At 46.7% G+C, this 22,559-nt stretch overlaps 1 protein-coding gene across 8 annotated transcripts; it reads right to left on the bottom strand.

Moving 5' to 3' along the window:
* Positions 1-227: 227 nt before the first annotated feature.
* Positions 228-21,495, bottom strand: RNF2 (ring finger protein 2). Of its 8 annotated transcripts, none has more exons than XM_085854025.1 (7): positions 21,307-21,495; positions 5,918-6,075; positions 5,468-5,643; positions 3,799-4,014; positions 3,104-3,451; positions 1,741-2,023; positions 228-1,552 (listed from the first exon to the last, which is right to left on the bottom strand). In XM_085854025.1, the coding sequence occupies exons 2-7, from the start codon at positions 6,014-6,016 to the stop codon at positions 1,451-1,453; spliced, it is 1,224 nt and encodes a 407-aa protein (XP_085710151.1). In that variant the 5' UTR covers positions 6,017-6,075; positions 21,307-21,495; the 3' UTR covers positions 228-1,450. The 8 variants fall into 8 exon arrangements, with proteins under 8 accessions (XP_085710151.1, XP_085710154.1, XP_085710153.1 ...); XM_085854028.1 differs by having other exon boundaries at positions 3,119-3,451; XM_085854027.1 differs by having other exon boundaries at positions 5,468-5,628.
* Positions 21,496-22,559: the final 1,064 nt, after the last annotated feature.

The raw sequence follows: 22,559 nt of genomic DNA, 5'->3' as shown, positions 1-22,559 counted from the left end.
GGACGGATGATCGGTTGCTCGGACGGAGCTCATTTGAGTGTCCCCAGTCTCCGACATTGTCGGGCGTGGGTGGAGATAAAATGGGAAGGAAATTTGGAGGATATGGGAGTAAGTGGGAAATATGGGGCAAATGGGAAGGGTCAAAAAAAATCCACTATTTCATGTAACATACAGACAAGCCCAATGACCTATACGGTATAGATGAGGAAGAAGGAAGTGTCACAAACTGAGATTTAAAGGAAAGCTTTACTTGTCAGAGGGTGAAAGCTTACAACAAAGAAGGCATCATACAATACAATTTGGATCATCCTAGAGGCCTTAAATAAAGAAAGATCTACAAAGGTGTCACCTTTTATGAACAGGCACAAAAATTGTTGAGAAGCTGGATAGCAGCTACACACTTGTGGAAACATAAAACGTTCAGATACCATTTGTTTTGATGCTGCAAGCAACAATAACTTTCATCGAATTATAGAGATAATTACATGATTGTGAAAGCTGGCCGATTGTACGACCAACTATCATACTGTACAGATGCTCCGTGAGGGTGCATTTTAAAGTCAAGCTACGAGGTCTTACTGCATGAACAAAGTGCAAGGGTCCACCGCAAAGGCAAAATTTACGGGGGCCCCCGGTTTTGGATGTTTAAATACCTTCCCGAGTGAATTTCAGAAAGAAAACAACAAACGCCTTCCTTTCCACAAGTACTTTAGATTGAAAGTTTTCCCCAAATAGATTTGGAAGTTTTCCATAATTTTCATTAAATAAAGTATCCATTTAAGCCCTAAATTGTTGAATTGACGTGATAAGGGGCGAGTGAAGTTCAAGGCAGAAACCATACCATTTGTGCCGTGCCAGTGGGATACCGAACAGAGCCTTCCTCACAAATCGAGGGATGATGGACCAAATGTACCACCGAGCCGTCATTTCTTTCAACCAACACATAGGTTACTTGTTGTTTCCACACGATGACAGTGGGAACCAGCGAAGGGTTGTCAAGCTTGGCGGTCGTTGCCAAACAGGATATGGCGTCAGACTGGGTGGGTGATTGGATGTCTGCCATCATCGGGCATGTTGGTCAAGGTAGACTGAGTCTCAAACTTATTTTAAATAGCTACCTTGAAAATGTCAAATAAAACAGCTATGCTCAATCCAACTGCCGCTGCTCGTCCAGCTGTAGAATGAACCATGGGGCAGGCGAACACAGCAGGGTCAGCAACAAAGTGGCAGCTCAAAAATAAAGAACCACGAGCGTCAACGTAGAAAAAGAAAAAATAAGAAAGAAAGAGGGGAATTTAGCAACAGAAAGAGAAAAGAAAAGCTGGAAGAGGAGGATGGTCATAGTAAAATGGAACCACAAAAATGGTCGAAATGTACAAGAGAAAAGTGAAAAGAAATGAAGATGTGTGTGGGGGGGAGGGGGAGGGGTTCAGTATTTGGGCCATAAATATCATTTCAGTTCCTTTGTGGGGGCATAGTACAACTCCATGGGTTTATTTACTTTCCAATACTTTTCATTAACCTTGTCTAAGGACAGTGAACCATTGAGAGTCTGTGGAATGGGAAAGGGGCACAGGGAGAGAAAAAGGAAGGTTAATAGTGGCATTAAGCAAATGTTCTAGTGAAAACACAAAGGCAATTCGATAATAGCAAAATTAATTGCGTCGTACATCAAGTGCAGTGATTTGACCCAGGTACTTAAGTGAAACTCTCCCGCTCTACCGTGACGGCGCAACTCACCGTGAACTGGCCACTGGCTGTTGCCATGTAGATGGTGTACTGCTTTTCATTTGCCAATTCAATCCCTTTGGGGGATGCACCGGTGGCAGTCCCTACACCCATGGGTCCCACGCTCCCGATTTGTCCAACCCCTCCTCCAGACCCCGCGGCAGTACCCCCCTGAGTTCCGGTTCCCATTCCCCCAGACCCGGCTCCTCCTCTTTGTTGTTCTTCCAAGGCCAGTCGAAGTGCCAGGTATTTGGAGAGGTGGTCCACTGTCGCGTTGGCTGTCGTTTTTATGTACCTACAGAGAGGTAAATGTGTTGGGTTAGTAAAGACCACACCACCTCTGGGGATAAAAAGTCTTGGGAGTTAATTGATGCTTCTGATAGGCATATAAAGCCAATGCAATATTCATCATCATAATCATTGAAATGTACCATGCTCAAAACAGAGCGTTTGTTCAGCCGTTGCGGTTTCTTGACTCGAGTTACAATGCGGGACGGGTCGCCACTCTGACGCAGGTTACTCGACTGAGTGTACAGGAATTTGAAATTTGTTCAGGGTGCCGGCAATAGCTCGCCTACTCTTCGCGAAGGACACCGTGGGATCTTCAACGTCCACCATCCAATGTGGGCAGATGGGACATCCAGTTACATGTCCTCCCAAGGGACGGCACAAACATTGATGCCTCGCCCTGCCAGCGAGACACCAAGATGACAGTTTATAGCTGGGCTGAGATTAAAACCAAGGCTAGTCAGCCATGAAGAGAGTATACATACCTCTAGGTTATCCTACCAGCACTACAGTAATAGTGGGATACTTAGAATGTAAAGAAAATGTAAGGTCTGAGGAACCATAAAGACAACAAATGCAAATCGACCAATTCAAGATCTATTAGCCATCTATTTTTTTGTGGAACTTCGACCATCTACTGTGCTGACCATCAATTTGGTTTCTCATGTGATGACCAAACACTGAGCATGCTTCTCCTGTTACACCAAATGAATAGACTTCAAAACATCAGGCCAGGGAAGTATCCTTAGATATGTCCTGCATTTTTTGATGGCATCTCACATATGGTCATGCCTTTTGCACATAAATTTCAATGGTCGTCTACTCCTGGGTAGTTTAATTGTTTTGCACACACATTGTCTGCACTTCATTCACAATGTTGAGTTTACCTCGTTGCATACAAGTTCTCTTTATTCATTGATGCAATTAGCAGGACCTCCAAAGACTTGGCTAGTACCATTTTCACCAATCATGGCTTCAAGCCAAACGTCTCCAACTCTATCAAAAGGTGGCAAAAATATATTATATTTCGTATTTAATTAAATCATATAGAGTATTTTAAATAATAAAGGAGGAAAAGTACACACACCGCCTCGATCCACACCTCGTCTGTGCACCGTCCCTCTTCTCGGCCAGAATCGGATGCGGTTTGAACACCAGCTCAATCTCGCCAGTCGTGTCTGCTCCTGTCTCCTCCGGCCCTGTAACATCCTGGCCTAGAGTGGGCAAAAGCTGGGAGGCCAAAACTCCGGTGCCTGGTCCGGGTTCAGTTCCCGACCCCTCCGAGTCCACCCTCGAGCACTTTCGGCTGGGACCTGCCTCTGGTATCGTGCTGTGGGTTGATGCGTTGCTTGCATGAGAACTATCCCCGTTTTCTTCTCCACCACTCCCTGCCATGTTGTCAGCATCGGCAGGCTGTTTCCGGACACGTTGGGCCCTGGTCAAAACAGAAGCCTTTTTTCAAAATACAGCGTTATCTACTTATATTCCATCGTGCCATCAGCAAGACTCCAAATGCCACTAATAAACACTTTCCACTACCTACAAATTTCACAACAAAAGACAAATCTCCCAGTCATAAATTTACCTCATCCTCCTTTTGTAGCTTTCAACTCCAAAAAGCATAACATCATTTTCAAATATTTACATTCAGAGTTCGTTCCTAACAAACTAAAATATAACCCCGACCACCTCCATGGCTCCCGTCTCTCGCATAGTTCACAAGGATGTCCAACAAATTGCTTGGCTCAATTTTCCGAATACAAACCCCTTGTGCCACACCACCTGTTTTGTGCTTGCATCTTGAGGCCCTCCTCGATGGAGCTGCTTAGCGCCTGCTGGTTATGGTGCTTTTGCAGGCGAGAAAGGACGCGTTCTTGGTGTGCCTCATACTCGTCGCGACTTGGGTAGATCTTGGAGATGAGAGCATCGAAGTTGGGATCTGGACGGAGTGAGCGCTTGGACACCAGCTTCTTACGGCATGTTGGGCACTCTTTGTTACTGTACAACAGGATGAGCGCAATAGGCTGAAGTTATCGAGGAAGTAGCAAATGAGGAGAATGAGACTTGAGAAAAGCAAAAAGTTTAGTCTCAACGAACACTGGGCAAAGCCCATGGAATGGCACATTTATGCCCCGATTGATGATTCAAAATATTTATTTAAAATGAAACAAACCTAGATGTACACAATCCATACACCGTTAGTTGAAGCAAAGACACCGCAACAAAGGCAAACTTAAAATTAGCATTTTAAAAATTCACTTTATTGGCAAGGTCTAATCATACAGAAAGTGTGCGTTAAGCTGGGTACAGACAGAGCACGAAGGCTATCAACTTGTTGCTATCACTGCATCATTTACAGCACATTTACTTGACGACTTGCCTGTACACATAACAACGGCAACTCAATGCTGGTGTATCTGGCTGTCCTTGCATTACAGACGAGGTTACATATACAAGATGCATGTGGCAGTTGGTGAGCCAATCAGAATCTTGTGTTTAATTAAGCAATGACAGTGGGTCTTAGCAAGAGTTTCCTTATGAGAAACGAGAATGAAGGAGGAGGCCATAAGGCACATCAAAGCCTGTGCAAAGGTTGCCAACCTGTGGTTGTTTGTCCAGGATTATGTCTTTTTTCAAATGCTGAGCATCAAGCAAGGAAGCAACACGTACCATTTCAAAAAGTTTTTGTATGATTTGGCCAGGGTTCTAACCACCTATCTCCCAGACTCAGAGCGGACGCGCTAACCATTACACCAAGGAGGCAGCTGGTCTTGCCAGACAGAGCTGGAATGGGTGTTTTGTGGATTTGTTAGGTCTGACATTTGAGCATCATATTACGATCGAGACGAGTCTCGGGAAGATCAATGAAATTCTCCAATATTCCATGAACGGGCTTCCTTTCCACAACATAAATGAGCTACAAAGCAAAAATGGATCAGGAGATCATGAAAGCAATCAAATCCAACATATTTTTTATTTTTAACTAAAATGATAATAAAATAAGATACCCACGATAAAAGTTACGAAGGGCCGTTTAGTTTGAGGTGATGAAAGTCCTTGCAATGTAGTTGCAATTCGCAAGACCCAATGTTTTGGTTTATTTTGGGCCATTAGCAGCTCTCTCTCTCTCTTCCCTCTCCCCCCTTTCCTATCTCTCTCTCTCTCCCCCTCTCTCTCTCCTGTTGAACAGCTCTCCTGACACCATGTTTGAGGAGCACATTGGCCATGTTCGGCCAAGGTCTATGAGAAAACAGAGCAACTTGCTTTAAAATGGTTGTGCATCAAGTTTGACATTCTGCTCACTGCCGAGATACATCTTTACAGTTGTCCTTCCGGAGCAGGTTTGCGAATCAAAGGATTTGTTGGATTGTTTAGCAGATATAGTCTATTTGTTTCTAGGATTGTAGGAAAAGGTTAACAAGGAGTGAAATGTGTCGTTCTAGGTGTTTACCCGCTGCGCAAGGCTGTGATGATGCACTCAGAGCAAAATCGGTGCAGGCATTCTTTGGTAGTCATGGTGTTCTTGAGCATGTCCAAACAGATGGGGCACATAAGCTCGCTGTGCAGGCTACGTGGGGAGACAGCAATCTCCGTCCCATCAGTGAGAGCCTCCTGGCGGAGAGATAGCTTAGGGGGAGTGGTACATCGCATAATTCATGTGTATTTCCTTTTTTTACTTTTCCAGCAAATGCATGGCAGGCAACAATCTTGAGTGCTCTATATTATGCCATTCAATAATCAAATGCGTCTCCATCTTTCTCCTCAAGGTATTTCCAGACCCATTTACAGAGTACTTCCTGGTGGCCCACCCTTCATCGATTGCAAAGTAACACTGCTTTTCCCATATAGCTCATCACAATCCGATGCTTCATTCACCCCTCCCTCCCGACCCCACCCTTACCTGTGGTGTGCGATGCAGCTCATAGAGACTTAGCTCCCAGGTTTTGCTTGATGGGACGGCTCCATTGCCCTGTGCAGCCTGTGCCATTGCTGACGGCATTAAGGCTCAGAGGGGAGGAAAGACCAGTGTGAGAGGAGAATGAAAAATGCAAAGGCTGTCTGGGAAGGGTGTGTAAAGAAGTGAAAAGAGAAAAATATAAATGGTGCTGGAAAGAGACCAGTAGCATAAAGAAACAACATATGGTATATTCAAACAGGTTATTTAAAGAGCAGGTTTTGGGTCGCTGATGACTTCGCGTGATTTGAAGGTTGTAAGCACATTAATAATCGTTGGGTAATTATTTTCTTACATTTGAAACTCAAAATATGCTAAAATTAACTTTTGAGTCAAAACTTTTGTCAGTGATCGAAAAACAGTCCGGAAGTTACCGGAGATGCTATGACGTCACGTTCTCCGAAAACTTTGTGAACATGCGGAAACAGCGTGTGAACAATGGCGAGATGCGAATCAGAGAGTGATTTCAGCGGCGATGAAATTGAGTGTTTTCATTCCGATATTGCAGAGGATGAGTCGGAGGATGATGGGAATTTATACTATGGAGTTTCTGGCCCTGAGCCATATAGATTTGAGCCACTTGCAAGTGCAAGAAAACGGCCTATTTCGTGTACAAGTGGCAGGACTGACTGTCCGGCAGTTCACACTGACAGACTCCAGCAGACAGATTGGTTTGTAGATTTTCATTTTCTTGTTCAATGCATAAAATAATGTAAAGTTTGATTCGTCTGTGACTTGATATAATAATTTTTAACCCTCTAGTAGCCTGGTGTTGGCTCAGTGGTTAGGGTGGTGGCTTGGGATCCTAGGGTCCTGAGTTCAAGCCCCGTCGGCCGCTTAATTAATACACCAGGGGGTTGACTCAGCCTGTCATCCTTCCGAGGTCGGCGAAATGAGTAACAGTTCCAGTGTGTGTACTAGTCGAGGAGCACTGCATCAGCGACACAGTCGCGCTTCAAGAAATGATAGCTACGCCGGCAGCTAAGCTGCCATACAACCACCACCAACCCTCTAGTCACCCAAGAGTCAGAAATAGAATGAATCAATAATGGACCCAAATATATTATACACCGTAACCTTGGCGTTGAAGTCTTTCTGACAGTTGAGCTTGACCCCAGCGAAAGTGAACAGTTAGAACAAACCCCAACTTTCAAGAGACTGTTGTGGCATATCTATCTATAATTCCAGCAATCGGTGTGTTTTGTGTGTGTGTGTGTGTGTGTGTGTGTGTGTGTGTGTGTGTGTGTGTGTGTGTGTGTTTGTGACCGCTGTTTCTTGACAACCACTGGTCCAATATAATTGAAACTTGCCAGGGATATTGCTGGGGCCCTGTAGATGTGCCTTTTCAAGGTTTGATATTAATCGGACAAGTGCTTCCCAAGTTATGGCCATTTATTTACCAACCAATGACAGGACACGTTGCTGCATTAGCGTGGCCGATGGGGAAGAGATTCTCAGCCCTGTTCCCCATTACGGGTCACAACGTACGGACTTCCGGATAGTGTATTCTAATAATTTCTCGATTTTTATGCGCATTTATAGATAAACACAATGCCCCAATCGAGTCGTCGTTTACGAGAGCGAAGGAATAGACTGTGTGGTTGTTTGAAAGTGTTTTTTTTTTTTTTGCACGTGTTTTTTTTTCTCTTCTCTTCTCTTTGTGTTTTTCCTTGCGATGACATTGCGAGAAGGCAAAATACGTTGGCGCTAAATGAATAATTGGCCATTAAAAGTAAATTGCGAATAATCGTAGGTGACACAGTGTGAGAAGATGAAGCAGGAGCCAGCTGAGGAGGAGAAGGCTGAATTGTGGGCACAGCGTCACGCTTCAGTCTCACTTAAGCAGTTGTTTTGAAACCGAGCTCACTCATTGCATTGCCTTCGTAATCCTCGGCTGTGAAATGGTCACCACAAATGACAAGTCTATCCAAAGGGTCCTCTTTACCCGTTTTCTTTGGGGGAAAATTCGCCCGTTTTGTTTGTATAAATCTTATCCACTGCCAGCGAATGTTTGATTCCTTCTGCAATCGGTGGGAGCGATTACCCGATTTCCAGCCATTTTCACAAAACATGACGACACACGTACGAGGCATGATGTACAAATATCCAAATAACTTTGTTATACAATAATTCAAAATAAAAAGGATAATATAGACAGTTGCAAGCTCAAAAAAATAGCACCGCAAAGCAAGCGTAACCCCACAGCCCCTTGACGCAAACCAATTTCAAGATGGTGGCCATATTGAAAATCACAGCACGGCCATTTTCGAAAGGAACCTTCCTCTACGCAACCCCAACACACTCAGCAAAAATGGATTTAATCGGACAAGACGTTCTCCTCGAAATTGACGGGACCCGGTTCCGGGTTCCAGTTTTGGATTTGGAGCGTCGAGAGGTCTCCTTAGGGGCTCTCTGCTGACGTTCTCAAAGCTAAGTTTCCGGTTGTTATTTGTCCCATTTTAACTGTTTAATTTTCTCACCTGCATGTTACTGTGTTCCTAGTTCAGTTTTGTTTCAAAAATCGTGCTATTTCGTGAGTTTTTGTCGACGTTCTTACTGGGTGTTTGAGGCCTAGGCCTTGGCCTAGGCTTGAGGCCTGCCGGTTCCCCTCGGTGTTCGATCGTTTTTTTTGTTTGTTTTTTTCGCCCCATTACCTTCAATTTCTATCCTCCCCACTTTCCTAACATCCCCCATTCTCCAAACTAATCTCTATTTCTTATCTTAAAAATAATAATAATAATAAAAAAACAACAACAATACGCTAACCTTCTCCCGATTCTGCTTCTTCTTCTTCCTATTATTCTTCCTCCTCCTCTTCTTCTTCCTCGATTTTCTCTACAACACTTCCATGACCTAATCTGTTGAAAAATCTCTCAAATATTAATAATAATTACAAAAACGATCTTATCTTCCTCTCTCACATCTTCATCTTCCTCTCTCACATATGTGGTACTCTTTACTGTTTCATAATGCACTACTCTTCTGCTATTTCAAGAGACTGCTCTCATTTCGACCTCTCCTTCATTCCTTGCCGAAAATATCCAACTGTTACAGCGTTTCTTCTCTCCATTCTCTGAATTCGCCTTTATTGCATCAATCAAGAATTGTGTTAAATCGCATCTCTGACCTAAAACTTTTAAAAACCACAGTTTGCAATGAATGTTCGCTTTCCATCAACCATTCTGTTTTTCCAACTTCAGTGCCAACTCACCCTTCTCACCCCTCACTCTCAAAGCAACCATCCCACTCTTCTCCCTCCAAGCCTCTCTCTCACCTCTCCCAAAAATTCCCCCCTCACATTTCTCCCACCTTTCATCCCCCTCACTCAGGTCAGGTCAGGTATGGGAGCATGTGCCAGAACAGCGCGTCGCTGCGTCCACTTTCCGCCGGTACTCCAGGGGCCTCCGTCTGGCCATCCCCCAGGCAGATGCCAGGCCCATCCCCATCTCCTTGAGATGATGGTCAACCTGCTGCAACCATGAGGCACGTGGTCGGCCCACTGGCCTCCTCCACTCATGAGACTCCCTCGCTGAGAGAATCTGGTGAGCAGGATCAGCGTCAGGAAAACGAGCCACATGTCCATACAGCCGCAGCTGACGCTCACGGACTATGCAGGTAACAAATCTCATCCGAGTCTCTCTCAGCAACCGCCGTTGGACACAAATCCGACCAGCGATAGCCAAGGATCCTCCGAAGAGAGCTGGTTCCAAAGGAATTAAGTTTCCGTCTCAGATTCTTGGTCAAAGTCCAAGTCTCGCACCCATAGAGCAAGACTGGAAGTACCAAGGACCTGAAGACTCGGACTTTCGTCCTCCCGCACAGGTACCGGCAGCGCCACACCCCATGATCCAGTGAATCCATGACTCCCCAGGCCCGACCCAGACGTCTATTGACCTCCGGCTCACAACCTGCGGAGACATGAATATCACTGCCAAGGTAAGTGAATCTATCCACGACCTCAACATCCTCACCACAAACAGACACAGACAGGACAGCAGCATCCAAGATGTCACCGAAAGCCTGGATCTTTGTTTTGACCCAAGAAATCCGTAATCCCAACGGCTCCGACTCCTCATTCAGCACCTCGAGGGCCCCCAAGAGGATGTCTAAAGTCTCCGCAAAGATGACTGCATCATCTGCAAAATCAAGGTCCGAGATCTTGACATTGCCAAACGATGCACCGCAACTTGATCTCTCCGACAGCCTCCCAATAATCCAGTCCACACAGGTGCTGAAAAGTGTGGGGCAAGTACACATCCCTGACGAACTCCAGTAACAACTGGAAATAAGTCAGAGGCGGTACCACCACACTTCACAGCACTCTCAGTACCAGAGTAGAGTTCAGACATCAGATCGATCAGTTTCGGTGGCACCCCACGAAGACCAAGAATCCTCCAGAGGACATCCCGATTCACTGAATCGAACGCTTTACAGAGATCAACATAGGCTGCAAGCAGCCCCTGCCGAAACTCTCGTCTGCGTTCAGTGAGGACACGAAGAGCAAGGATACGGTCAATCGTTGACCTCTTTGGTGTAAAGCCTGACTGCTCTGGACGCTGGTGCTCAAGCAGATGGTGGCGAACCCTATCAAGAATTATCCGAGCAAAGACCTTGCCCGGCACTGAGAGCAGCGTCACCCCTCGGTAGTTGTTGCAGTCTTCGCGATCACCCTTCCTTTCCAGAGAGGGACAACAAGGCCCCTCTTCCAGTCAGTTGGGATGATGCCTGTGTTCCAGGCAGAGCACAAAACTGCATGCAACGACGCGAGTGCAGCATTTCCACCAGCCTTGAGAAGTTCAGCATGGATGCCACAGATCCCTGGAGCTTTGCCCCGCTTCAACTGGTTCACCGCAGCCCGTGTTTCCACAAGCGATGGTGGACCACAGTTGATTCGAGGGTCAGCAACAGGGATTGTAACACCCTTGACGTCCAACTCGACAGCTGGGGGATCAGCCTGGTACAACCGCTCAAAGTAACCGGCCCAGCGAGCCTTCACTTCAGACTCCTCTGTCAAGAGCCTACCACTCACTGCTCGAACTGCAGTGCTCCGAGGGATGGGCTTGGATGAACCAAATGCGCGACTCCCTGTAAGCGGACGAGAATCACCTGTCCACAGGTGATGCTCTACCCCTCACAGATTCCTCGCACATAGGCCTCCTTGTCCACCCTCAGTGCACGTACAGTTTTACGCCTCAGCTCCCTGAACAGCTCAGCTCTGCCATTCAGCCTGGCCCTGCGACTCTGGTCAATGGTATCCAGTGTCCCTTGAGAGACAAAATTTTTCTTTGCCCTGCGGTGAACTCCAAGGCATCCACCGGCAACATCAAGGACGGTGGTCTTGAAGGTGCTCCACAACTCTTCAGGACCCCCCAAAGCACCCAGACCCCCCAAGTGCCCACTATCCCTGTTCGCAAACTCCTCAGCTACTCTCTCATCCCTGAGCTTGGCAACATCCAGCCTAGGCTGGGATGGTACCATTCTCCAGGATTTAAGGTGCAGCTTTAGAGTTGCTACAACAAGCCTGTGGTCAGTATTGAGGAACTGAGCACTCCGGTAGACCCTGCAGTTCTGGATCATCCTCCAACGACCGTCAATGAGGACATGGTCAATCTCCTTTGCCACACCGCCAGCGTTGGAATACCAAGTCCAGCGATGAGGTTGCGGGCGCTGAAACCATGAATCAGCCACCCTAAGTCCATGACTTCTTGCAAAGTCAAGGAACTTAGTGCTATTCTGGTTCATAGTTCCTGACCCATGGGGACCAACACACACCTCATAACCATCCCTATCAGTTCCAGTCGATGCATTGAAATCCCCCAAGACTAGAAGTGTATCTCGTCTGGGGCACTGATCAACCACAGACTCGAGTGTGGCGTAGAATGCATCCTTCACGGTAAGATCACTCGCCTCAGTCGGAGCATAAATAGAGACCAGGCAAATGACACCTAAGGAGTGACGAATCCTTAATCTCATAATACGCTCGTTGACCGGTGTTACCTCAATTATCATTGGGGTCAGCTTATTGGACACAGCTACAGCAACTCCTTGGGTATGGTAATCATCAGAGCGACCAGACCAATAGTAGGTGTAACCACCCACCATTATCTCGCCGCAATCCGGTCTCCGAACCTCAGAGAGAGCTGCAATCCCGATGTCCAAACGCTTGAGCTCAGATGATAACAGAGACAGGTGATCATCCTCTCTTAGGGATAGGACATTCCAGGCACCGACCCGAAGGGACCGCCTCAGGTTAACCCAAGGAGACCGCCGTCTGGTGGACGACACCTCAGCACCACTCCGACACACTCTCCCGCAATCTGACCCAGGGATGTTACCCCGTGGTTTCCCTCCTATCAAAGATTGGGGGTCCCGAAGGCTTTGCCCCAATCCCATCATCCGGTGAGCTGCCCTGCGAAGGGAAGCTGCACAGGAGGTACTCCCACGGAGTGGGTTTTCAGATTTTTTTGCGTTTTTGCGTTTTGCGGAATGAAGCGTTTTACGGTGGCTGGAGTGCAAATCCTGCCACCAACCTCCAAATAAGAAGTAACCCAACTGCAGGAGGACGTCCGCAGACACAGTTGGGCACTAGATATGGATGGCCGTTGGCTCACAAGGAGCTCCTCCGCCCTTTGACAGGTTTTGTTTTTAATCCTGCTGGGTGTCCATATCCAAACACCCTCCTCACCAGAAAACCTGGTGGGGGAGACGGTTTAGTCGCCGACAACCCGACCATGGAACAGGTTAGTACAGGTTTACATGGCACCTGTAGCAGGTCACAGATCCAACCTGACCTGACAAAATAGTTAGGCATAAAAAAAAAAAATTACCTGACAATAGTTAGGCAACCTGACCCTCACTCATCCTTCTCAAAGTTGCCCCCCCTCTCATCCACTAAGCTGCCTCCTTCCACTGCCCTCCCACCTCCATCTCTTCACTCCACCTCCTCAACTGCCTTCTTCCCCCTCTCTTGTTCCCCCTCTCCCCCAGCACCACAGAGCCTTTTCTCCTCCTCATTCGCCCCCTCCCCGAGCTATTCTGCAATCCCCCACACTCTTTCAACAACCCTCCTTACCTCCCCCTCGTCCCTTGTCCTACCCTCCCCCCCCCCCCCTGCACCCAAAGCCTCCTCCCCTACCTCTTCATTAAAAGTGTGGACCTCAAATATCTGGGGCCTTCGCTCAAACCTTTCAGATCTTTCCATACAGGTTGCCACTGACAAACCAGACATAATCTGCCTAACAGAAACTTTCCTCTCCCAAGACGTGTCTGACTCCCAAGTATCTCTCCCCGGTTACTCCCTCCTCCGGTATGACAGACCTGAGCCTCGTCCTGGTGGAGGTGTTGCTCTCTTCATCAAAGACTCTATTCCTCACTCTCCATGCACTGCTCTCACTCCCCCACACCACCAGGAATACCTCTGGCTACAGCTTCCCCTCCACTGGCACCTCATGTTTATATGTGTACTGTACCGTCCACCAAACAGTGATGACTCCATGTACACCTCACTAGCTAAAAACATGGACCATCTTCTATCTTCTCATCCAAACTCTCTCTTCCTCTTTTGTGGTGACTTCAATTGTCATCATGCCAGTTGGCTAGGTGTAGGTACCTCTCTCACATGTCATGGCACCTCAGCAAAAGCTTCCTGCGACTCATTGGGACTGACTCAATCGGTCAACTTCCCGACCCGGATCTCAACCAATGGTACTCCATCTCTTCTGGATCTGATTTTGACAAATTTCCCTGACAATATCTGCTGCTCTTCTTCTGCTCCAATCGGTTCTTCTGACCACGTCCTTGTCAAAGTGGACATCTCTCTGGCTGTTATCAGAGAACCACCTCACCGCCGTCGAGTCTGGCATTTCACTCAAGCCGACTGGCAGGGTCTCCAAGCAGCCATCAAACTTAGAGACTGGTCTCCTATCACTACTTTCTCAAACATCAACTCATCCTGGGAATTCTTTCAAAGAAACTTGCTCTCCCTCATGCACAGATTTATCCCCTCTCGTCTTCAGTTGTCCTACCCTTCCTCCTGCCCTTGGTTTACTGAAGCTTGTGGCGAGGCAGTTGTCCTGAAACAACTTGCCTTTGCCTCATGGATAGCAAACCCAACTGAGGGCAATCTCAGTTCCTTCCACAAAGCTCGGAACAAGTGTGTATCTACCCTCAGGAGAACCAGAAAACAATGTCTTTCTCATCTCAAGTCTGAACTCTCAAACTTCTCTCCCTCCTCAAAATCCTGGTGGCGTCTAATCAAAACTGTTTCTGGTGTATGTTCCCCCTCCATCCCCTCCCTTACCTCAAATGGCCGCACTGCTGATACCGCACGTGAAAAAGCTGAATGCCGAAACTCGGTGTTTGCAGCTAAATCTTGTGTCTTCAACCCATCACTTTCTCTACCCACCTTACCCAGTCGCACCCAACTGTCCCTGGACTCTGTGTCCTTTTCTCCTGACAAGGTGGAGTGCTTGCTTTCAAACCTCGACTCAGATTCTGCAACCGGTCCAGACGGCATCAGCCCACGTGTCCTCAAAGCCTGCTCTTCTGCTCTTGCTCACCCTCTCTCTGTTCTATTCACCATCTCATTTGCTCAAGGTCATCTGCCATCTGCTTGGAAATCTGCAAACATCACTGCCCTGCATAAAAATGTGCAAAAACAGATCCCTGCAACTACAGACCAATCAGCCTTCTCCCAATCATCAGCAAGGTTATGGAATCCATCATCGCTTCAGACTTGAAATCCTTCCTCTTCTCCAATGGCTTGATTTTCGATCATCAATTTGGTTTCAGACCAGGTCACTCTACCCTGGATATGCTGCTTCTGCTCTCCCATCAATGGATGGAGGTCCTCAATGCCAGACAGGAAATCCGAGCCGTATCCCTGGACATATCATGTGCTTTTGACAGTCTGGCACCCTGCCCTACTCACCAAACTCTCTTTCCATGGTATCCAAGGCCATCTCCACTCATGGCTCGCAGACTTCCTCTCCTGGCGCCGTCACCGTGTGGCCCTAAATAGAGTTCTTTCATCCCCTCTTCCTGTCCAGGCTGGAGTTCCTCAATGTAGCGTTCTGGGCCCTGTTATTTTTCTGGTTTTCATCAATGATCTCTCTGACTCTCTGGAAACTCCTCGATATCTCTTTGCTGATGACTCCACCCTCTGCCGCACCATCTGTCATCCCTCAGACCAGCAAGCAGCAGCTTCTTCACTCACTGCAGATCTGGATAAAATCAGAAACTGGTCCAACACGTGGAACATGTCTTTCAATCCAGACAAATCTCACACTCTCACTATGTCTCTTCGAAAGGACTATTTAGAAAACCCCCACATCCACTTTCTCAACAATCCTCTGGAAGAAGTCTTTTCTTTCAAGCTTCTGGGTCTCACTATCTGCCATGACCTTTCCTGGGAAAGTCACATTTCCAACCTCGCCTCCAAAGCCAGTCGCCGACTGGGAATCCTCCGTCGTGTGAAGTCCTTCCACGGCCCTCTTGAGCTCCTGACCACTTACAAAGCTTATGTCCATAGCCTGGTGGAGTACTGCTTTCCCCTGTGAGCTGGTGCTCCTGCCTCCCACCTTTCTCGGCTTCACGCTGTCGAAACCAGGGCATTTAGGATCATCGGCATCTCCCGCAATGAAGCTGAGTCTTTGGGCTTCTCACTCAATCACCACAGGTTGGTCAGTGGTCTTTCTGTCTTCTAACGTCTCCTCTCCAGCCTAGCCCCCCCCCCGCTCTCTCTGCGATTTGTCCCCACCACATTTCCACAGGGCGCTCAAGGTCCGCCAACAACCCCCTTCTGGTAAAACTACCAAAATCACGAATCACTGCTCACCTTCACTCTTTCATTCCTCTTTTTTTTCCCGCCTTTGGAATAAACTCCTTCACTCTATTCTTTCCCATTATTCCCTCCAGGCTTTCAAAACAGCTGTTCACCACCACCTCTTATCATCCCTCATACAAATCCTCGATCTTTTCTACCCCCGATAATCCACCCAAGCCCACCTCCTTCAAATTCCCTGCTTTCCTTCCTGAAAGTCCCTGTAATGTCCATCTTCTCTTCCTCATGTTCCCCATCCCATCCCTCTCCCTTCCACAGATCTCCTAATGTGTCTGTTCCCCACTGTTTTGTCCCTCCCACTCCCACCCCTCTTGTCTCATGCCCCCTTGCTGTGTGTTCTGTGTTTGCTCTCATACGAGCCTCGACAAGGCATGCAAAAAAAACATCTCAAGATGGCTGCCGTGGCGGCCACAGTGAAAATCGCAGCATGCCCATTTTGGAAAGGAACCTTCCTCTACTCAACCCCATTATACCTCGCCAGAATAAAATCAATGTGTGAAGCCGTTCTCAAGTTATTGTCCAGAAATCAAATTCAAGATGGCTGCTCTAGCCGCCATATTGGATATCGGATTGCGCTGAATATCAAAAAGAACCTTCCTCCAAACACCCACATTATATCACACAAAAATGAAATCAATAAGTCAAGCCGTTCTCAAGTTATTGTCCGGAAACCAAATTCAAGATGGCTGCCCCAGCCGCGATATTGGATATCGCATTGCACCGATTATTGAAAGGAACCTTCCTCTACCCAGCCCCAACACACACTGCAAAAATGGATTTAATCAGACAAGGCGTTCTCCTCGAAATTGACGGATGCCCAGACGGACGCCCGGACGCCTGGACAAGGCCTGTGACGACAATACCCCTTAGCCCAATTCGGGCTGAGGGGTAAAAAGAGCGAAAGAACGGCCTGCTGAACTGGTCACTTCTTCAATGAGCGAGTGAGCGTCTGCTTTGTTTTGGAGAACGTGACGTCATCATCCATATATGGGCACACGGCTGTTTTTTTCAACAGCCTCGAGAAATAACAACTTCGGAGTTAAATTTCATTAATTTTCCCAATAGTTAGGCAACCACAATAGTTTGCATCGAACTATTTAATGCACATATAATCATATTGATAAATTTTTAGAACATGTTTGGTGACCCGCAACCTGCTCTTTAAAGTGCTAGAAGGGCACTCGGTAGAGCGCATACTTCCGCCACGTCATGCCTGATCCACGAGAACATATCGGGCCCAATCAATACGTTTTTGAAATATCAGGCTACGTATCGTTTTTGGTCCTATCTCTCAATGGTGAAGAATCACTTGAGAAATTAAATAATTCTCGCATCTAGATCCGGATTTTCACCAAAATTGAATCAATTAGTCCTTGCCACACACCCGTGTCCACCAAGTTTCATCCGAATCCGTCAACAACTTTTTGAGATATCGTGCTACATATCATTTTTGACCCTATCTCTCAATGGTGAAGAATCACTTTTAAAAATTCTAATTATTGGATCTGGAACTAGATCTTCCTTGTCACACAAATTCACCAACATCTAATCAGTTCGTCCTTGTCACACACCCAACCTGTCCACAAACTTTTATTCGGATCCGTCCACAACTTTTTGAGATATCTTGCACACAAAAACAGAAAGGGGTGAAAACATAACCTCCTTCACCTTCGGTGGTGGGGGGAAAAACAAAGGAGAGAGGAGAGACGAGAGAGGTCGAGGGAGTAAGATGAAGGGATATTCACAAGGATAACACAACTGAAGGAAAGCGAGGGAAGGAATGTTTATACAAAATGTAAAGAGGAATATCAGAGGTGATGGGAGAAAGGGTGAGGGTGGGAATTGAAGCAGAAAGACTAAAGGAAAGGTAATGAACTGGGTCTGGGAAAATGGCAAGGAAGTTGGAGGGAGGGAGGGGTAGAGGGGAGAGGTCCAGTTCCAGGGAGAGGTCCGGTCCAGGGAAGTGAAAAACAATCAAAATAAACAAATACTGCATTTGAACAAAAGCAAGGTTTCAAAATCATTGCAATTAATTCTGTATCACTTGTTTTCTTTCACTTCCTTGTAGTACCACTTGTTTGTATTTTTCCTACTATTTAGGAGCGGAAAAAAAAACAACAAATAATGATATGTATATGTGTTAATCTTATACTCAATTATTTGATAGAATACCAAGTGAAGATGTGAAGGTAAAACAAGAAGGAATATAATGTTGCATTGTTTAAAACAATCAACAAAGGACAAAGGTTCAAGGCAAAACACGAAACAATCTTTGCATGATACAAATGGAGATCAAACTAAGTGTTGGGGAATGAAAACGGAAACGCTGAATGATGATGACGCGCAGAGCAACCATCTATTTATGACATATGCAACGATAGCGAAAATTCTGAACCTCCCCCCACTCCCAATGTCTGGATGTTCCAAATTCTAGAAATGATGATGCTTCATGTCCTCCCCCTGCTCTTCCCATTCCACTTCCTGCTCATTCCTTTCAACCTTCTCGACTCACTTCTCCCAAGTTCCTCTTCTTCAATCTTCTTGCATTGTTTTCCATTTTTACTTTGTCAATTTGGTCTGCTACATTTGAAGAGACTGAGGAAATAAGTTCCACAGTTGTGGGGGTTTGGGCGGGGGGGGGGGAGAGGAACGAATGAGTGGAGGTGAGTAGAGAGTCTGGATTTTGGGAGTTTCATCAAGCAGTGGGTTACTCACACAACATGTACAGCACACAAGAAAATAACTGGGGGGCGGGGGGGGGGGAAGGGGGAAGGGGGACAAAGCACGAAATGAGAAGAGGGTGCAAGAACAGCACGGAGGCGGTAGAAGACAGAGAGACCACCGACCCGTCTGCGATGGTGAAGTGATGGCCCCATAAACTCAGCTTCATCGCGGGAGATTCCAATAGTCTTGAAAACCTTGGTTTCCGCGGCGTCCAGCTGAACAAGATGTGAGGCAGGGGAGCCAGCCCAGAGGGGAGACCAGTACTCCATCAAGCTGCAGATGAAGGCCTTGTACGTGGATGGGAGTTCAGGCGTGCCAAGGAAGGACTTTGTACAGTCAGTGTACAGTGGCTGGCTTTGGAGGCCAGCTTTGAATTGTGGTTTGCCCATGAAAGATTATGGCTGAGAGTGAGACCCCAGCGTTTTAGTGATTGCACCTCTTTGAGAGGGTTGTTGAGGAAGTAGATGGGAGGGTTTGTCAGACGGTCCTTTTGGAAAGAGATAGTGACAGTGTGAGATTTTTCAGGATTGAAAGATATATTCCAAGTGTTTCATCAGCTTGTGATTTTTTTTTTCTTCTAGGTCTGAAGAGAGAGGGAAGAGGCTGCAACCTGTCAGTCTGAAGGATGAGGGATGTCATGGCTGAGGGTGGAGTTGTCAGCAAATGGATAAAGAGGATTTTCCAGAGAGAGAGAGAGAGAGAGAGAGATCATTGATGAAGTTCAGGAATGGGACTGGACCCAGAACACTGCCTTGGGACACTCCAGCCTTGACAGGGAGAGGAGATGAAGGGATTCCGTTGAGTGGCACATGCTGGCTATGAGAGTAGAGAGTCAGTCAGCCATGTACGGAGTTGGCCTTGGATGTGATAGGCGGACAGGTTTGAGAGCGAGGCAGGATGCCAGACTGTATCAAAAATGACAGGGTGAAAAGGGCAGAGAGAGGATGTGTAAGAGCAGCAGAGCAAGTTTTTTGGATGCATGAGCTGATGCCGTCTGGTCCAGTTGCAGAATCAGAATCGAGAGTTGAAAGAACCTTCTCCACTTTCTCAGATGCAAAAGACACGGAGTCCAAGAGCAGTTGGGTACGAAAGGTAAGGATGGGTACCGAGAATGAGTGGTTGGGGACACAAGATTAGGAAGCAAACACAGAATTGAGGCATTCAGCCTTCTCACAAGCGGAGTCGGCTGTAGTGCCATTTGAAGAGAGGGAAGGGATGGAAGGGGAACATATTCCAGAGACCAACTTAACAAGCTTTTTCTTAAATTTTTTTAACCAATTTGTACTTCATAAAGAAGGTGGCTCTGATTTGTTCTTGGTATCAGCCCAAAAGCAGACCCATGCTCTTCCTCCATTCACTCTTCATCTTACAATTTCTCAATTTTTATTTTACAACTTAAGTCCTCTTCTGTTCCTCCTCCTTTCTCCATTTTTATACACAACAAATCGATTGTCGCAAATGGAAGCATGGGACAGTATTACATATCAGAAATGGAAAACAAAAAATGGAAGAACCAACAAACTCAAATCCTGACTGAAACCTCTCAGGCTTCCAGGGTCTTCATTTTAGACCCTTCAGATATAAATGGTTCCTTCTTGTTGGTGGTGGTGGTGGTGTTCTTATTCCTTGCTTGCTGGTCCACATGCTTTCTGGAGCCAAGTCCCAAGATCTACTTGGTACCTCGAGTCGAGTCCCAAGATCTACCTGGTACCTAGTGTGGAGTCCCAAGATCTACCTGGTACCTAGTGTGGAGTCCCAAGATCTACCTGGTACCTAGAGTGGAGTCCCAAGATCTACTTGGTACCTACAGTGGAGTCCCAAGATATATCTGGTACCGAGAGTGGAATCCCAAGATCTACTTGGTACCTACAGTGGAGTCCCAAGATATATCTGGTACCGAGAGTGGAGTCCCAAGATCTACCTGGTACCTAGAGTGGAGTCCCAAGGTCTACTTAGTACCTCGAGTGGAGTCCCAAGGTCTACTTGGTACCTCGAGTGGAGTCCCAAGATCTACTTGGTACCTCGAGTGGAGTCCCAAGATCTACTTGGTACCTCGAGTGGAGTCCCAAGATCTACTTGGTACCTCGAGTGGAGTCCCAAGATCTACCTGGTACCTCGAGTGGAGTCCGAAGATATACCTGGTACCTTGAGTGGAGTCCCAAGATCGACTTGGTACCTCGAGTGGAGTCCCAAGATCTACTTGGTACCTTGAGTGGAGTCCCATGATCTACCTGGTACCTCGAGTGGAGTCCCAAGATCTACCTGGTACCTCGAGTGAAGTCCGAAGATATACCTGGTACCTCGAGTGGAGTCCCAAGATCGACTTGGTACCTCGAGTGGAGATCCAAGATCTACTTGGTACAAAGAGTCGCGTGGCAAGATCTACGACTCTGCATGGTTCCTCGAACCGAGATCGAATGGCCACTCGTGCCAGAACCCGTCCGCAAAATCCCACAAACATTTTGTTATCCGGTTTAACTTTGGAACCGCTAGGTTTCGCTCGTTAAACTTTTCACCTCAGTGAGGGCAGAGTGGGTAAATACGGACAAACAAATTACGTACGTTAGAGAACAGAGACCGTGACTGAGGCAAAAAAAAAGGCAAGAGTGGAGCGAACGGAGAAGGAAGGGCCTGCAGAACGAGCCTCGGCGAACGCGCCACCACGGCCTTGTTTATACAACACTAAACCAACAACAACCACAGTAACACCAACAATAGAAACAACAACACACAACGACCGTGACCAAGGTGGATAAAAAGCACACGCTACCTGTCCACACGCTTCGGGACTTTAGGCCTTCACGGCGACAGATCGGCGACTCCGCGGACACAAGGACGAGAGGTTCCACGGTCGGGAGAGGGCGTTGTGCACTCTCACAGGATTCCGTATCACATTCACAGAGGAGTGGGAATGGAGGAAAGGTGAGGAGAGGGGAGAGAGGGGTAACGGGGAAAGGTGAGGAGAGGGGAGAGAGGGGTAACGGGGAAAGGTGAGGAGAGGGGGGGAGGTTGGGGCTGGGCGAGTGGGGGAGGGGAGGGGTTAAAGAGATTCAAAAACAATTATGGATTATAAACATATCGATCAGTGGAGAAAGAACACGAGTCAACACCTACTAACACTTCAAGCAACACAAACATTAAAAAAATGTAAAAGGATGTTTAGGGATCTTCCTCCAAAAAGTAGGTAAACAAGGTTCGGATGGTCACGAGAAGTGATCATGTGAAACCGTCCGGACATCTCCCTTTCAATGTAATGGTCGGATTGTCCCGTTGTCCCTGCACAAGTCACGAAATGTCAGAAGGTCGAATGGAGATCTTACCTGGTCTCAAAGTATCCACCGTGTGTGTGTGTGTGTGTGTGTGTGTGTGTGTGTGTGTGTGTGTGTGTGTGTGTGTGTGTGTGTGTGTGTCTTTTATTTGGTGATTTATATATGTGTGTGTGTGTGTGTGTGTGTTTGTGTGTGTGTGTTTTATTTGGTGATGTATATTTGTGTGTGTGTGTGTGTGTGTGTTTGTGTGTGTGTGTTTTATTTGGTGATTTATATTTGTGTGTGTGTGTGTGTGTTTGTGTGTGTGTGTTTTTTTTGGTGATGTTTATTTGTGTGTGTGTGTGCGTTTGTGTGTGTGTGTTTTATTTGGTGATTTATATGTGTGTGTGTGTGTGTGTATGTATGTATGTGTGTGTGTGTGTGTGTGTGTGTGTGTGTGTGGTTTATTTGACGATTTATATTTGTGTGTGTGTGTGTGTGTTTGTGTGTGTGTGTTTTATTTGGTGATTTATGTGTGTGTGTGTGTGTGTGTGTTTTATTTGGTGATTTATATTTGTGTGTGTGTGTGTGTGTTTGTGTGTGTGTTTTATTTGGTGATTTATGTGTGTGTGTGTGTGTGTTTTATTTGCTCATTTATATTTGTGTGTGTGTGTGTTTTATTTGCTGATTTATATATGTGTGTGTGTGTGTGTGTTTGTGTGTGTGTGTGTTTTATTTGTTGATTTATATTTGTGTGTGTGTGTTTTTTGTTTGG

This window comes from Eptatretus burgeri, chromosome 14, assembly GCF_056783735.1.
Source record: "Eptatretus burgeri isolate ZD-2024b chromosome 14, Ebu_testis_v1, whole genome shotgun sequence".
Taxonomy (NCBI): domain Eukaryota; kingdom Metazoa; phylum Chordata; class Myxini; order Myxiniformes; family Myxinidae; genus Eptatretus; species Eptatretus burgeri.
This window is presented reverse-complemented; position numbering and strand designations above follow the sequence as displayed.

Coding starts and splice junctions, on each gene's coding strand:
- RNF2 (XM_085854025.1), bottom strand. CDS start 6,016: ATGCCGTCAGCAATGGCACAGGCTGCACAGGGCAATGGAGCCGTCCCA. Junction 4,015..5,467: donor ATCACAGCCTTGCGCAGCGG/GTAAACACCTAG, acceptor CCTGTTGTACAG/TAACAAAGAGTGCCCAACAT. Junction 3,452..3,798: donor AAGATGCAAGCACAAAACAG/GTGGTGTGGCAC, acceptor TGTTTTGACCAG/GGCCCAACGTGTCCGGAAAC.